The 16083-nt window shown below is 38.4% G+C and overlaps 4 protein-coding genes and 2 non-coding genes across 8 annotated transcripts; 2 read left to right on the top strand and 4 right to left on the bottom strand.

The window, feature by feature from the left end:
* Positions 1 to 877: 877 nt before the first annotated feature.
* LOC141819284 (pentatricopeptide repeat-containing protein At3g18970-like) lies at positions 878 to 2433 on the bottom strand. The gene has a single exon (XM_074706625.1). It carries the CDS (start codon positions 2431 to 2433, stop codon positions 1060 to 1062), a length of 1374 nt encoding a protein of 457 aa, XP_074562726.1. The 3' UTR covers positions 878 to 1059.
* A 339-nt stretch (positions 2434 to 2772) lies between these two features.
* TRNAL-AAG (transfer RNA leucine (anticodon AAG)) lies at positions 2773 to 2853 on the bottom strand. The gene has a single exon. It is a non-coding gene; the product is annotated as a tRNA-Leu (tRNA).
* A 102-nt stretch (positions 2854 to 2955) lies between these two features.
* Positions 2956 to 3036, bottom strand: TRNAL-AAG (transfer RNA leucine (anticodon AAG)). The gene has a single exon. It is a non-coding gene; the product is annotated as a tRNA-Leu (tRNA).
* A 279-nt stretch (positions 3037 to 3315) lies between these two features.
* LOC141819281 (E3 ubiquitin-protein ligase At3g02290-like) lies at positions 3316 to 8715 on the top strand. 3 transcript variants are annotated; one of them, XM_074706620.1, is made up of 6 exons: positions 3316 to 3414; positions 4852 to 5222; positions 5318 to 5456; positions 5787 to 6213; positions 7107 to 7216; positions 8332 to 8715. In XM_074706620.1, the coding sequence occupies exons 3-6, from the start codon at positions 5337 to 5339 to the stop codon at positions 8359 to 8361; spliced, it is 687 nt and encodes a 228-aa protein (XP_074562721.1). In that variant the 5' UTR covers positions 3316 to 3414; positions 4852 to 5222; positions 5318 to 5336; the 3' UTR covers positions 8362 to 8715. The 3 variants fall into 3 exon arrangements, with proteins under 3 accessions (XP_074562721.1, XP_074562723.1, XP_074562722.1); XM_074706622.1 differs by lacking the exon at positions 4852 to 5222 and having other exon boundaries at positions 3323 to 3414; positions 5326 to 5456; XM_074706621.1 differs by lacking the exon at positions 4852 to 5222 and having other exon boundaries at positions 3324 to 3414.
* A 35-nt stretch (positions 8716 to 8750) lies between these two features.
* LOC141819282 (uncharacterized) lies at positions 8751 to 9948 on the bottom strand. The gene is made up of 3 exons (XM_074706623.1): positions 9745 to 9948; positions 9015 to 9096; positions 8751 to 8917 (listed from the first exon to the last, which is right to left on the bottom strand). Exons 1-3 carry the CDS (start codon positions 9799 to 9801, stop codon positions 8754 to 8756), a joined length of 303 nt encoding a protein of 100 aa, XP_074562724.1. The 5' UTR covers positions 9802 to 9948; the 3' UTR covers positions 8751 to 8753.
* Positions 9949 to 13032: 3084 nt separating this feature from the next.
* Positions 13033 to 14374, top strand: LOC141819279 (uncharacterized; the record flags this gene model as incomplete). The annotated part of the gene is made up of 4 exons (XM_074706617.1): positions 13033 to 13262; positions 13370 to 13429; positions 13518 to 13685; positions 14308 to 14374. Coding segments are annotated over exons 1-4 (499 nt in total), but the record flags the coding sequence as incomplete, so codon positions are not given.
* Positions 14375 to 16083: the final 1709 nt, after the last annotated feature.

The following is a 16083-nucleotide window of genomic DNA, read 5'->3' as shown; positions in this document are numbered from 1 at the left end:
GTTAACATTTTCTATTTCTTTTTGTCAGTACTGCAAGCCTCTAATATATTAGGTTTGCATCAAACATATGACATGGTCAGATGACATAGTGATTTTAGAGCTGCCAACTGAAGTCAGATGGTAGTCGTGCTTGACCCCAAGGATGATCATTGTCAGGGATTCAGATAGGAGTTGTCAATTGATTGTGCCTTTGTGCAATTTGCAGTGACAGTTATCCTATTTACACTGAATCTGTTGCAACTAAAGAAGTCTTGATAACTAAAGTTTGAGGGATCAAGCAGCTTCGCCTTCACATGGCGTGTAACTCTAGCAAGTTGATATTTTGTAAGGAATAGATCTGCCATGGATTATTCCATACATCATCAGCAAGAATTTTACCTATTTCTGTCTTTCATTTCATTCAAAGAAAGATAAGGCAACTGAGCTGTGGACTGGTTTGTTGATTAGGTTAGAGATTGCTGATTTGGCTATATGTAACATGCTAAGTGGGTGGCCTGCACAACTTCGGTTAGGTCCCAGTCCTTCACTTTTGCTGCAATCTGTTTCAACTTGGCTTTTACTGCTATGTTGATTGTTGGGTAAACGAAGATCATCAATCCACTAAAACATGACTCAAGGAAATATGTCCAGAATGCTTAATGATATTTTATTAGCTTTCTTTAGTTAATTAGTTAGCTAAGCTTGTTTCCAAATTTCTTTGTACTAACTGCAATTCTGTGACAACCATTTTGGTTGTATTGAACCTGTACCTGTAAAATTCCCATTCTCATTTGTTTTCTTCTCTTCTACTATTGTACAGGTTTATGAGATCTGCTAAGTCATGGTTTGGATTTGGTGACGAGGAGTGTTAATAAACAATGTTTGTCTACAATGCAAATGAGAAAAGCCACCTGAGTCTGATGATTTATCGAGGATTCCAGATAGAATATTTGCACAGATGATTTATACATGTATCACAGACCCTTGAAATTGTTACAGATTTGAGGTTGCAGTACCTTTACCAGTTTAAACTCATTACATGATTTTGATGAAGGAACAAGTTTTGATGTGTAACCAAATTCAGACCGTACTCTGACCTGGTCTATTTCCTGATGTATTTTTCTTCATTTCCCTTCGAACTGTTGAAACGTCCTCCCATCTCTCAGCTGAAGCATACATGTTTGACAATGCGACGAAGTCTTCACAACCACCACTACCCCTCCTTGCCGATCTCTTCTCCCACTGCAGCAGAATCTTCCCAACTTCCTCGCCGAGCTCTTCATGGCCGTGGATTCTGCATGCCCCCAGCAAAGCCCTCCACACAACGACGTCTGGCTCCACTGGCATTGCCTTCGCGAACTCGTACGCTTCCCTCACCATCCCGGCCCGCCCAAGGAGGTCCACCATGCAACCGTAGTGCTTCATGCACGGCTCGACGTCGAACCTGCTCTTCATGGCGTCAAACAGGTGGAGGCCCTCGTCTACGAGCCCGCGGTGAACGCAGGCGAAAAGCAAGCCAGTGAAGGTGGCTGCGTTGGGCCAAAAGCCTGCCTTCACCATCTCCTCCATCAGCCGGAGTGCTGCCTTTCCCTCCCCGTGGATGGCAAGCCCGCCTATCATCGCGCTCCATGTCAAAACGTTTCTACAAGTCATATCGTCGAACACTTTGGATGCACCGGTGAGGGATCCGCATTTGCAGTACATGTCCACTAAACCAGTGCCAGTGAACACGCAATCTTCAAAACGCGCAACAGTCTTGTAGATGCGCCCATGCGCCGTGCTGCCCAAGGCCAGATCGCCAAGCTGAGAACAAGCGGAGAGCAAAACGATCGCCGTCCTCTCTGTGACGCGCAAGCCATGTCGCAGCATCTCATTGAACACGGACACCGCCTCCTCCGCGCGGTCATTGAGGCAGAAGCCGGTCATCAGAGCGTTCCAAGTCACACTATTTCTCGTAGTCATTTCGTCGAACACTTGCCGCGCCGCGCCGATGTCCCCGCAGCTCGCGTAGAAGTGGACCGCAGTGGTGCTGACGACGACGTCGGACATGAGCCCAGATTTGGCGATGCGCGCCTGGACTTGCGTCCCTTCGAGAAGAGCGTTCAATTGAGCGCATGAACTGAGGGCGCAAGTGTAGGCGAAGCGATCAGGCGTGACGAGGCCGCTTTTGTTTTGGTGGCAGAACAGGGACAGAGCGTCTTCTGGGCGGGTGCAACGGAGCATGGCGTCGGACAGTACTAACGCAGAGCTGCAATGGTGGTGGTGGAAGATGAGACGAACGTAGTCATCCCGGCCGGCCACGGCGTGGTAGCGCTCGATCAGATTGGCGACGGCGGACGGCTGGGCGAGGAGAGCGTTCACGATCAGCTGGGCGTGGATCTGTTTCACCTGCTCGACGCCGGAGCAAAATTGTAAGAGAGCCGAGCATCGCGCTCGCGGAAGAGCGAGGAGCATGCAGTCGTCGGACGTGGGCAATTGCTGGACGCCGGGTCGATCGTACGGTCGTGCTGGTATTGAATTTGACCTGACGTTGTGATCGTGCTGGTATAAAAATAGTCATATTTAATATAATATAGATATTCAAATATCTCACAGTTTTGCTTAAAACAGATCATCAAGCACGAACTGGGACGATGAGTTCCTCCTGAAACCACAAATAAACGACATAAAAATATCATTCCGTTCTTACAACGTCGATCACGAGTCACGACGTCAGAAACAGGATCAAGAACATGATCCAACGGTTGAAAATTATTATTTTTTGTAATAACAAAACTAAAAATTATAGAGTGATGTTGAGAGTGGGATTTGAACCCACGCCCTTTCGGACCAGAACCTTAATCTGGCGCCTTAGACCAACTCGGCCATCTCAACACAATAACTTAAATTGATAACGAATATTTAGTTGGATACAAATGATCTACACGGTGACTAAATTATTAGATTGCAAATTTTCCAAGGGAAAAAAAAACAAAATGTTGAGAGTGGGATTTGAACCCACGCCCTTTCGGACCAGAACCTTAATCTGGCGCCTTAGACCAACTCGGCCATCTCAACACATTTGTGATTGAAGAAATTTAAATTTATTAGTTTTAATAATTCTGCTTCAGCCTAAATCTTCAATTGAAGCGCCGCATATTTATTGGCTGATCACGATTCACGTCATCGTCATCTAGCTCCTCTCATCGCGCTTCGTAGCTCCGCTACGCTAAACGGACGGACGATGGTAGGACACGATGGCAAACGCCGGTCTTCCCGCATGTACACTTCCTATGGGGTGGCGCACACAATGATGGAACGCTGACGACAAGCGACACCGCACCAAGCCCGTCTCCTCCTGGGCTCGTATTCTTCGGTTTCTCGGCTCTTCCTTTCCCCTCGCCCAATATGCGAGAGGGCGGTATACCCTCTCTCGATTGGATTTCTCTCATCAAGGTGAGAATTTTCGCCTAGTTTGTATTTTGTTTGATTCTAGACCTAGCTTTGTTTATTGTTCAATCGCTCGATTGATGTTTCCCAATTATTTTATCGTCTCTCCTGGGAGCCCGATGACATCAGTTTATTTGTGTATTTCAATCGTGTGTCTCCGAAGAGACTTTGTTTATGAATTTTTGAAGTAGTTCTTTCGAGCAGGACTTGTGTTTGCGTTTTATTTGGTAAATGCGGGAAAAATTTCATCTTTCTACATTTATCTGTGGTTTTCCAATTGTGTTCTTAGTTCTATTTTTTATAAATCAGAAGATAGAATGCCTTTTTGGGTCAATATATTGGGTGTCCAATTTATATTACTAATTAGAAATGAGATTCTAGTATCAGAAAGAAAGAAAATGTTCTTTAGTTGGACATGTTTAGCTTGAGTTGGGACTTCATAAAACGACAGAAAAAAGGCAGTATTTCTTGGAGAATTTGGTGGACATGTGGTTCAAGCAAAACTTTTTATTTAAAAGGCATAATCAAGTAGCCAATAATTGAAATAGATAAGTTTGGCACTTGTTGAAACATGCTACCAAAGGGAAAAATTTTACTGTGTAATTTGGGATCCTTTAGGATATTGTGATGCAGAAACCATGTTGATAAATACCTTGTATAGCATATCTTGATTTGACAAACATGGCTTGATGAATAGTTGGCCTATGGTACATGGCAAATGCATGAGATTTTTGTAAATTGCTCTGTAAAACTTTAAATGATTTTTGTAATATATATTGCATGGATGGTAGCCTGGTTTGTTGCTATGCATGACTAAATTTGTAAATAATCATGGTATGGAAGAGGAAAACATTTGGAAATGTATCATATAATAGTTTTGGTAGTTAATTATATTTAACCCAGTAGTTGGTTGTGTAGAGCAAAGCATAGCATTATTAGCATAGTAGTAGTATCGAGTTGTATTTAGATACATTCTTTGATGTTTCGAGACACAGATAGAATTGGACTATACAGTACCTTACCATGCCAACATGCTAATGAGAAACATGCATCAACTGTAGTTTAGAAACACTGGCCAGTGTTGACATCATGCTATCATTTTTGAACATACACAAGTGTTGCCCGCTCGGCATAAGTGTAGCATGATTGGTATCTTTATTTTTATCACACACACGTCTTGTAAGTGTCAAATTTAAGTTGTTGTTTTCTTTGCTTCTACAATTAGATTATTATTCTGACCTTTTGAATATTTATTGCTCCATTTCAGGGAGAATCTTGTGATGTGATGAGTTTGATTGAGATAAAAGCTCCTTTAACACTGTTATATGAAGTAACCTTGCCACCTTATATATGATTGCTCTTACTGCTAACTTATTAATGTATCTCCTCTTGCTACATATTGATTATTGAGTTTGCCAAAGCAATGTTTTTCTTGGTTTCTAGGTTCACATGTACTCGTTGATGCCTGATTGTTGGATCTCTTCTGCATGTGCTTGACATGTGATGAAGTGCATTTTTCATTTTGTTTTGAGCTCTTGGAGTTGCAAGTGTACATGCATTTGAACTCCAATTTCAAGGACAGAGCATCAGTTGCAAGTTTACATGCATTTATCTCCAATTCAAAAGACTGAGCATTGCCTTTCTTGTAAATAACCTGATAAATATGAGGTTATCAATTTTTGGGTAATAATGGAAATATTTTGATTCCATCGTGGGGGAGGCTGAACGAAGTCTGATTTTTTGTTCCTTGTAAAATCTCTGGAAACTTTAGCAAGACTAAGAAACTTCTCACAGGTTTTGCAACCTGCTCTGTGGTAAGTTCATGATCCTGAAAATATTATTGCATCTAAATTTTTATTTTACCTGATCTTGAACTCTTAATGATCCTAATGCTTGCAATCGTGCAAAGTTAACCAGGGATTGCATTCATGGGTGCCCTCTGTTGCTGTCTGTGCCCAGAGGACTTTGAAGAATATGCCTACTCAAGCAATCCCATATATCGGCACTGCTTATGCCTAAGATATTTCTTTCATCAGCTATTGAATGGGGTAATAGTAGACATTTCAGTATTTCAGTTTATTTTACATTTTTGAAGAAGATGCCGAAAGCCAACCCAAATTTCTAAAGGATTCTTGGCTATCGGGATTATAGCTTGTCGTTCTAGTATGAACCATCATCTTAAATATTCAGTGATTCTAATGCACATAATTTTTTTTGGTTGGCATTATTTCTTAGATTTAATTGTATCAAAAAGTTATATCAGAAAAAAGTTTTCTGAATATTTCTCTATTTATTGTCAACTTGTCTGGCACCTTCAATTAATATTTTAGTTCATCTTGCTGATTTTATGTGAGTTTGAAAATCTTTCATCTTAGCAGTATGGTGAAACATTTCAAAGGCTTGATGGGCGTTTATCTGCCCAAATTCAGACAACTTCATTAACATCTTCGGCACCAGGAAGTGTTTCTGATAGTTCATTGTCAGAGACATCTCACCTTGTTCCTAGACCGCCACCTTATGAAAGAGATCCTAGATATTCTCTGTCACAACATGAGGGATTGGGCTCGAGGCGTGAGAAGTCTATGAGCCACATCCTTGAAGATTTGCACACACTTAGAAGAAATGGTAGCAGTTCTGCTGTTGAAACCTTGGGAAGTGTTAAAAAACGAAATATTACAGAATCTGTTGAAGGATGCAAGATTACCCACATTGAATCGGAGAAAAATCTGTCTACAAAAGCATCTGGTACAGGTTTTCTTGTTACGTCTTCAGAAGATGAAGATGTCTGCCCTACATGTCTGGAAGGTGACTTCAAAGACACTAAACTCAGCCTAAGTGCATATTTACATAGTTTGCCTCCTCAGCATGATGTGTGCTATACTCCTAAAACTACAGCTTTCTAGTTTGATCATTTCAGAATATATTTGATAGTAATTCTTTTTCTTGATCCTCTGTATAGAAAATAATGTTGTATAGGAAGTTAAAAGATGATAGTTAATCTTTCTTTCGTTTTCTATTTTTTTCATTTTTCAAATTATTTTTTCTAGAAAAGTAAACATTAAAAAGTTCCAGTAAGCTAACAATGTCATCTTATGGGTCAAGTAGTTAATCAAGTTTATCATTGCACAGAAGCATGTTCAATTCCTCCTAGTGCTATGAGGATACATATGTCTGATTTTTATAATTAGGAAAAACATACAACTGATTAATCTAAATTAATCGTGTTTTGAGTTGGGTAATCCAATTTGCAAGCTCACACAAGGAAGTATTAAAATATAAAATTAATCAGTGTTCTTTCCTAATATTTTAAGTTTTTTAGTCTTAAATAATGTAAGGTTGGATTGTACTTTTTCCTAATAGCATAAGATTTTTGGGATTAGGACCCATCCATCATGCTTAAGGCACTAGTATATAGATATTATAGCCCAATAGCTTATAAAATTTAAGTGGAAGACCATCCTCACCAACTAACAATTGTCCTAACCAATACTCCAAAATCAACTTTGTATAAATGCAAATTTCAAGTCCAAGGTTACTGAAAAACTGAACTTATCTATGGAGGATAGTTATATTGACATTTGGATCTTGTTAGTTATGGTAATTTCCTCTATTAAGTCATCATTCATACTCAAGAAATGTTAACTTATGGAAACAGCTGATGGTCATTTGAGTCATTCTTAATTGTCTACTCATCACAGAATATACTCCAGAAAATCCCAAAATTGTGGCAAAGTGTTCTCATCATTTTCATCTTGGTTGTATATATGAATGGATGGAAAGAAGTGACACTTGTCCAGTCTGCGGAAAGGTACTTAAACAATTTACCTCCTTTACTATCTTAGCTTGGTAATATTTATTGTGAATAGATCAGCAATTTTATGCAAAGATGATGAACATATTTTTCCCATTAAAGCACCTCAAACCCTAGTGCACGTGTACCTACAATTCTTACCGATATCATTTATATGCTTTTCTTTTTATCCTATTGATCACCATACTCTCTTCAATCACTTAAGATTTGAAGGGAGTGATGATCGATATGTGGACCTGTCTTTATGAGCTTAAATGGTCTAGCTGATATTGGACAGTTTATAGTATATCACCTCCAGTTTGTGGTTTTACCAAAAATCTTTTGGTTGTTACCCTCTTTGCTTAAGCAAATAGGCAAAATGGGCCCTTGCTGCATCTCTCCCTAGAGTTGTCTTTTTCCAGTTTCTTGATTCATGGTGTTGAATGTGCAAGGCATACTAGTAGTTGGGTACTCATTTAATCATGCATGTGCCACGACTATTTTTCTGCTAATTTCCTTGACATTATTGTGGAGAAGTATATATCAGTTACAAGCTGACAAAGTTACAATACTGCTGCATGACAAAGTATATGCGAAAACATTTAATCTCTTATTAGTATTTGTTGGAAGATGCATGTTTGGAATCAACATGCTAGGTCTGTGGTATTCTCTACTATAGAAGATACTTGTTGAGATAAGGACTCACTGCAGTTAGGGATGGCAATACCTACATCAACCTAACATGGTAAAAGAAAAGTAATTATTTTGAATTTACACAAATTACAACTTATATAAAGTTTCACAAATTATTTACTAAAACAAAAGGAGAGATAGAAAAAAAGTTAGGGGACTTGATCTTATTCTATTTATTATAAAAATAGGAACCTTATTTGTTTGGTGTTTCTCTGATTTATTCTTCTTTAACAAGATGCAAAAGGTTCATGGGCATTACTTTATAACAAATCCCTGTACCAATTCAACAGATGCATTTGCCAGAGTTGCTTTTCGTTGACATCTTTTCTAATGCTGTTTATTTATTTATTTTCAAATCTGGCTCATGAATTCAATAGCAATAGACATCATATTAAAATTCACTGTCTTAATCATTTTCATGACTTGGCCATGAATCTCAGGAGATGGAATTCCATGAGAGCCCACGATGAAGACATGGACACTGCAGAGCAGTAATATTGGTTCAGATTTCAACAATCTAGCAGTAATCTGTGATCTAATATGTTGAAAATTCAAAAAAAACAAAATAAAAGAGTTAACGCAGCATAAGATCGTAGCGGTTTTCCCCCATATGAATGTGGTGCAAATTCATAATTATATGATCATCATATCAAGGTAATGAAATCCTGAACTAACACCACGCCCTACCTCTTCCACTTTGGAAAAATATATTTACAATCTTGATATGTACACAATCTGTAGCTTCTTTACATGTTTATTTCTTTTCATGTTTACAATTTTCAAATATTCCATAAACTGTGAGGTGCCTCTCCTCTCCTATATCAGTAACTCTATAATGCTAGTCATTGCACATGATGTATAACTAGGTGGCACCAAAACACTCTAGTCCAAATAAACTTAAAGATCTCTTCTTCTTGGCATGCTTCAATGCTCCTACTTGACGCGTTCCTCCCTTCTTGGTGTCGATGGCACCCCTCATCATTACCTCTTTCTTGCTCATGTCCACCGTGTAATCTAACAATCCTGCTACGAGTTTTATTTGCCAAAAACACCAAGCCAAAAGTGGCACATGAAGTTAGTTCCAATATATATCTTGCGACCCAACCTAGATATTAGCTCTTACTGTTCATTTTGGAGACGACCCTGGAGATCCTCATCCTGCAATGGTTGCAGCTCATATTGGCAGTCATAACAACCACTTGCACCTAAATTTGCATCAGAACCATGTTGACAATCAACTTTACCTTTTTTTGGATCAAATATAAGTAGCTTTGTTTGTACTTGATAAGTTTGGCTATAAAACAATTGGCAAATTCGTTTGTTGGCAAACAAACAATTTTTGATGGGATGGATTTTCTATCAAATATAAACATAACTCCTATGAAAATCAGGCCACAGGAAAACTTAAGAAACTCTTGAATAAATAAATAAATATCCTAGTCAACTCTGAACTAGTTATATTGCTTCTCTCTTTTAATATGTGACATCAAAGGAAGCTGGGCACTAAAATCTCTCATGCAAGTCTCTTTCTAGTCACATAATGGGTTTAATAAACAAAGACATGCTCCTTGTCATAGTACTTTTTCTCTCCAGCATGAAGCAAAAACTAAAAATAATAAAAATATGTTGCCATTTAATCCAAAGCTTCACAGCCAAGAAACTTAAAAGTACTCAAATGCAAGACAATACAGAGGTGCTGAATTTAACATGGAAAAACTCCTCCTACTTGCTCAGGGACAACAGCATCCATTCTAATGAACTTTATCAAATTCAGTGCTCTACACGTGATAAGAATTAATAAGAAACATAGTTTTTGGTTTTTTTTTCCTGATCTGAAATAAAGCAATTAATACCTTAGGAAGGCTTAGATTCTCTGCAGACCGTAAGGTCTGTGTGCTTGATGCTTCCATGGAGACTGCAGCTTTTTCTGCTCAGTTAGGACCTTCCTCTTGCTTTCTCCATAACCCCTCTTATTTCATGCTCAGCCTCTTCATTGTACTGTTCAAGTTGCAGCTTAAAACAAGCAACCGGGAGCTTTATATAAAAAGGTAATGCAAAAACACATGGACTCCGTGGGCATCTCTTTCCACAGAAGAGAAGGCTCGTGTGGCCTTGCATTTTTCCTTTTTTAAAAAAAAAAATCCTGTCACACGTAATTGTGTTAGATTTAATTGTAGATTTTCAGAATTTACAAGCCAATGATTTAGCTTGATCGAAAGTTGCCTTTGTGTATATTTTATTTATAGTCGATCATGACTTAGCTTGAAGGTGATATTAAGTATTTGTTTAGTTTTTTGAAGTGGATGGTCAAATTAATGTTTCTTAACAAAGCTTAGAAGATTGAATTAATTCCAAGCACATGATTTTAATGGACAAGTGGAATGGATTCTTAATCAGAAAGACAATGAAAGTCTTCGTCGTATTGATTAACAGACAAATACACTCCATCTACCCCCTGCGGGGATGATATACACTACCAATAGCCAATATCTTATTGATTTCTCCAATTTAAATGAATTTCCAAAGAAAAATCTTCGGAAAATATATATATAATACACAATCTGCACAGAACGATATATAGAACATTAAGATTTTTATTCGCAGATCCAAGATTGTTCTTCATCTTCATTATTCTCTGAAAGAGTTGAGAAAGACGTACGACCAGGAAAGCCATTCCTCGAATGATGCAGCTGTGCGGAGAAAGAGACGTGTGACGGAAATTCTGAAACATGGTGAGAAATAGGAGATTGTCTAATGAATTCGAGCACGCCAAAATTGCTGCCGCTCGATCGTCGGCAATGCCTCCTTATTGAATTTAGTTCACAAATTTCTGGAAGGCGTAGGATCTTTCTTTGTCTTTCAGGTGAGACTACTCATCAAAGTGCTCAGTAATTAACACGGTGTTCAAATTAACTGAAAAATAATTCGTTTTATTTTCGTAATGTTGAAGGTCTGTGAGATGTCCAATCTAAAAATAATTGAACGCGAGAAACGATCGACCCACTTGTGTTTCTTATCAGTCACGTAATCGAAAAGCAGGTGAGAAGATACAAGTGCAAGTGGACGACATGCTTCTCTTTTTAGCCGCAGTTAGCGGCCGTAGGCTGGAGTAGTGGACCGACTAATAACGTACGTAAATTAGCACGATAAAAGATTAAAAAAAACTTAACCAGGTAAACATTAAAATAACTGATGTGGTAGATGATGCTGTAGAGCCTACTACACCATTGGCAAGGTTCTTAATTTGGTCGCCCCTGAGGTATAACTGAGTTGGTTATAACGTAGCAGATTTGCAGAAGAGAATAAGGGTTCGAATCTTGGCGAAACCAGGCAATACCCTCCTGCGTCGTGACCAATTGTAGTTTTTCGATTTACCTCCTCACAAATGGTCGTGGGCCCGTCTTCGATTCCTAATTTGATCAATGTAGTCCTCTCCATGACTTAATCAACAAATTTTTTAGTCTGTGATTTGGTTGACTCATATCCGAACTTGAGTCAACTTAGTTTCTAGATACTCTACATGAGACGATCCGACATGAGCCGACCCGACAGGAGCCCATCTAGTGAAAGCTAACTTGACGTGCATCTGACTTGTTCAAGGAACTTGACCACAGAGAGGATGAGAAATCATCCCATCCCTTGACCGAATCAATAACAAAATTAAAACAAGGAGTGGTAAAATACATAGATCCCGTGCCGGGTCTCGATAATTTCGCGTTCTTCACGATGCAAACAGTTGAATTAAAAATCCAAGTTGGGCGGCGTGAACAGAGAAAGGGAGTGCGAGTTGAAAGTTTTGGACGAACGAGGTTCCTTTTTCCTCCCAGAGGATTTCGTGGAACAAGAAACAGTAGCCTGTGTCTGTCTCTTTGATTGGCCTGCAGCATGACCCTACAAATGGAAAAGCAGATGGCTGTTGATTAAAAAAACATGGATATACTACTACTAGAGCTGGACTGGACTGGACTGGACTGGACTGGATAGTAGCTAGGCATCTCCTTTAACAAGTGGCAGAAAAAGGCATCAGTTGTAGATTAAATAGGAGAGACTGCGAGACAGACACACTACTACTGCTAATTAATTGGATTGCACTTCAGAATCAAGAAGACTACCATGAAGTTCCTGGTTCGGAGTCCATGCTGCTCGTGCTTCTGCTTTGTGAAGACTACGAAGAGCAAGCCGAAGGAGAAGGAAGCAAAAGGGAAATGAACGCAGCGCGATCGATCCATCGGTTTCCAAGCTCATGTAAGAAGAAGCTAATATTAAGCATGCTGTCTGTAGTTGCAAATTCTCTGCGTACAAGTGCTAGCTGTTATATATTGATCGATGTTTAGTGGTGTTTTTGAGTAAAGACACATGCATGTCATTTTGTTCTTTTGTCTTTCTCGATCGGATTGTTCCTTGCTGCCTGAAACGCCCATCCATCTCTCGCATCTGCAAATCCAGAATAAAACTGTCGCTGATCAGTTTCTTGAGTGTAAACTTCCGTAGCTAAAGAAAACCCAAAAGCGATCGATCAGTACTGAAGGCAGAAGGTTAGGAACGAGGTGATCAGATTCCCTTCAGAAATTAAATTCATTAGATATTTTTTTCTATTCTTTCTCATGAAACAGACAAAGCGCATGCAGCTTCGTATAATTTAATAAAGAACACACAAATTATCAGTGCAAACATTGAACAGGATGTCTGGGTTAACTTTCGAAGGATAGTTAGGTGTAATCACTTGCCTCCCAAGCTACACGTTGTCTCTCACTATATATATATAAAAGACTGAAACAATAGTAACACTAATAACCTTAAGATAATATTTTAAAATAGAAAATTACTGAGTTTTGATAATAATATATATTTTTGAAAGGATGATAAGAAACTATGTTTACAACTTAAATTCATGATTATAAAGCGTTATATTATAATAATTTTATCATTGAGTCGAGATTGTTCTTCAATAAAAGAAAAATCAAAAAATAAAAATAAAAGAGGCATGAAATGTGTGCGCAAAAAGTACGGGGTGCCTTTTGTAAAATAAGAACATCAAGTTTGCCTTGCCAATCCGCCTCGGTGCGGTAACCCTTATAATTTTTCTCTATGAGGATTAAAAGGGACGGAGTACTTTCAGTTGTTAAACCCAGAGGAAACCCCTTTTTCCATCTGTTCCTGTTCTTCCATGGCCGACGGCGTAAAGGGAACGGTCACCCCCCTCGGATCCCTTTTCTCCCCTGAGGAGGCGCGGAAGGCCGCGCGGCGGGTGGAGGAAGCCGTCGTCCAACGCGGTAGCGAGCTCCGGCGTCTCCAGGGCTTCGTCTCCGAGAACTCCGCCCTTATATCCCTTGTTCGCTCCCTTCCCGATGAGCTCTCGCACGAAATCATGGCAAGAGAAAGTCGCTTTCCTTTCCTTCTTATTCTACTATCTAAACCACCCTCTCGCCCTGCTGAAATTCCAACTCCTATCATTGCCTCCCCCGTAAAATCTGACAGGTTCCTTTTGGAGGTGCGGCTTTCTTCCCTGGCCGCCTTATCCATACCAACGAGTTCATGGTATGAAGATTGCTCTTTTCGTTGCGAATGGCGTTTGTTTCTAGCACAACTGAATTTTTTGGCAGAGGGGATAATTTCGTGGATTTAGGTATTGTTAGGAGACGGATATTATGCGGAGCGGACTGCGAAGCAGACTACGGATATTTTGCATAGGAGGGGCAAGGCATTGGAAGCCCAGGTTGAGGCTTTGAAGGCGACGATGTTGGATCTTGAGGCCGAGGCTAAGTTCTTCAATTCCACAGCGGAGGAGGCGTTTGTAAGTGCTTCGACATAACGAGTTTACTCTACTATATATATATTTGGTTCTCTGCAGAATTGTCGTTTGTGCGATTGGGGTTTGCTTCTAAGCGTTACACAATAGTTGAGGTGTTTACAAAATAAACATGCTAATATAGTTGGTTATTGCTTATCTATTTCTCACCTCGTTTTCTTTATTGAGGACTTTTTTCAAAAGCTACTGGTGATGGTTCTTCTTGTTCAGCATAATATATTAAACCTCTCATTGATGGCTCTATTCTCTACCAACTACCACTAACAGTTTTATGATAAGAACACTCAGTTGAATATCTACATAAGCTATATTCATGAATGATAAACTGTATCTGAAGTGATAGATGTTCAAGATAGTATAATGGGCAATATAGCATTCTCTCATAACTTGTTAAGTGTGTCGAATGAGACAAACACAAGCACTATACATTATTGTTTTTTGTATGGCAACTGCTAATATAGCTAAGCTTTGTGCTCATTCTTTATCCTTTAGATAGGGCTTCTGAGAAAGAAAAAGAATGCCTACTCAAAATCACACCCTTCGTTCTATTCTCTCTTTGTCCATTTAATTTCAGACTCTAATATATTCACTTTTCCTCCTCTCACAGGAAGGGCTTGTGGAAATAAGGGAGGAATATGTTGAAGAACCTGAGAAGAATTCTTTGAGTTCAGATAGTAAGCTACATTAGCATTCTCTGCTTCATCCCTGTGTTGTTTTCCCCATGATGTGTTGTCTTGCATTTATCAGTCTTCATCTCATAACTAGCATTTGATTAACATATTTGGAAAGAACTAAATTGATTGTGGATACTATCATGTTTAGTCTAGTCTCAGAAGTTCAGTTATTATCTGTATCGTAATATATTAATTGAGTACACTGAAGTGTTACATTGCAAGAACATAGCCAGAAAACTTCAGGATTAGATCTAATTAAATAGCTGTTCTGTCTGGTTTTTGTATGCAAACAACTGTTTGCTAGCGCAAAGAAAGAAAGAAAAAATAAGGTTCTATAAAATTACATGAGGACAAGAAATTGGGCATTAAAATATTGAACACAACAGAACACTCAGATTTATGAATCAAAATTTTTATTCAAGTAAGTTTTTTTCCTGTAAACTATACTAAGACAAAAAAAAAGTATTACTTTGTCCCTTGTCTTGTGCCTCATCTAGCTGATTCACATTTTTTCTTAGTATTGCCACTTGGTCTTCCTGTACAGGGTAATAGTTGGTTGAGTCGGAAAGGATTGGACTATGACATTGTATTAAAATGGTCCAAATGGCTACGTTCTATTGAACTAAAATGTGATTAGATTAGTGTTTCTATATGGGCTTTGTTGCTCTCATGTTGCTATTCTAGAGTGAGCCAATTGTCATTTTTGAGTCAATAAAACACTAGTAGACCACAAATAGAAAAAAAAACATGAAATAGGCTACTGATTTAGTTTATTTTTATTTTAGTACAATTAAAAATTAACAAAATCAGAGGGTAAATAATAAAAATATATCTAATATTTTATTTTTTCGCTGCGCTGCATTTTTTTAATTTTTAAATACCAGAAATCAGTTTTTTTTTGCATTTTTCTGGTGGATCAAAACTATATTTTGTACGATATTTATATGGGCCAAGTTCTTAACAGCTTGATCCTTATATAAGGTTCTTTCTTGTAAATAGCACTTGTATGCACTTTATGTTAACTTATTGCAATCTGCTTCTCTACCTTTACAATGCAAATCATACCATTTGCAAGATCCAGTGCTTCTGATTCCATTAGTTGCATTGCATAGGTCTTTAGAAAATCTCGAAGCTTAGTTTCAGCTGTCTTTTTTCTGACTAATTGAAGCTACTTATTCCATGGAGATTGTTGTTTTGTGACACGAGTCATCATGACATGGATTACACATGCTGATGGCAGTTTATGGTTTTTTGCTCTAACATGTCTAAGCAATGAGGATTGAGCCTGTGTCTTGATTTATGAAAGCTAAATTGTATTATGAACTGATATGTTGTTAACTTTTTCTGATTTATGGTGTTGTTTCACTAGAGCAGGAGTTAGGACTTTTTTTTCAGACAATACATTGGAACCTTAGGATGCCATCAGGATCATAAGTCTAAACTGACTTTTTCGAGGTTGTAACTCGAAGATTTTAGCCAATATTGACATTGTATTCAAGAAGGGATGAATAGTGACATCTTTTGAACTAGCTTAGGATTCTCATCGGAATAATATAAAAACAAGTTAATTGTGTATGTTATGTTAACTCACTCGTTAGTTGTTACATTTCGATATAGAATATTTTTCAAGATATACATATTGTTCTTGTGAGACTTCATATTGATCTATTTGAAATGGAATCACATACTGTAGTTTCTGTTTTCCTAAT

Source organism: Curcuma longa, unplaced genomic scaffold (assembly GCF_044706935.1).
Source record: "Curcuma longa cultivar G26 ecotype Majalengka, Jawa Barat unplaced genomic scaffold, ITB_CL_G26_1.1 contig_28511, whole genome shotgun sequence".
NCBI lineage: Eukaryota > Viridiplantae > Streptophyta > Magnoliopsida > Zingiberales > Zingiberaceae > Curcuma > Curcuma longa.
This window is presented reverse-complemented; position numbering and strand designations above follow the sequence as displayed.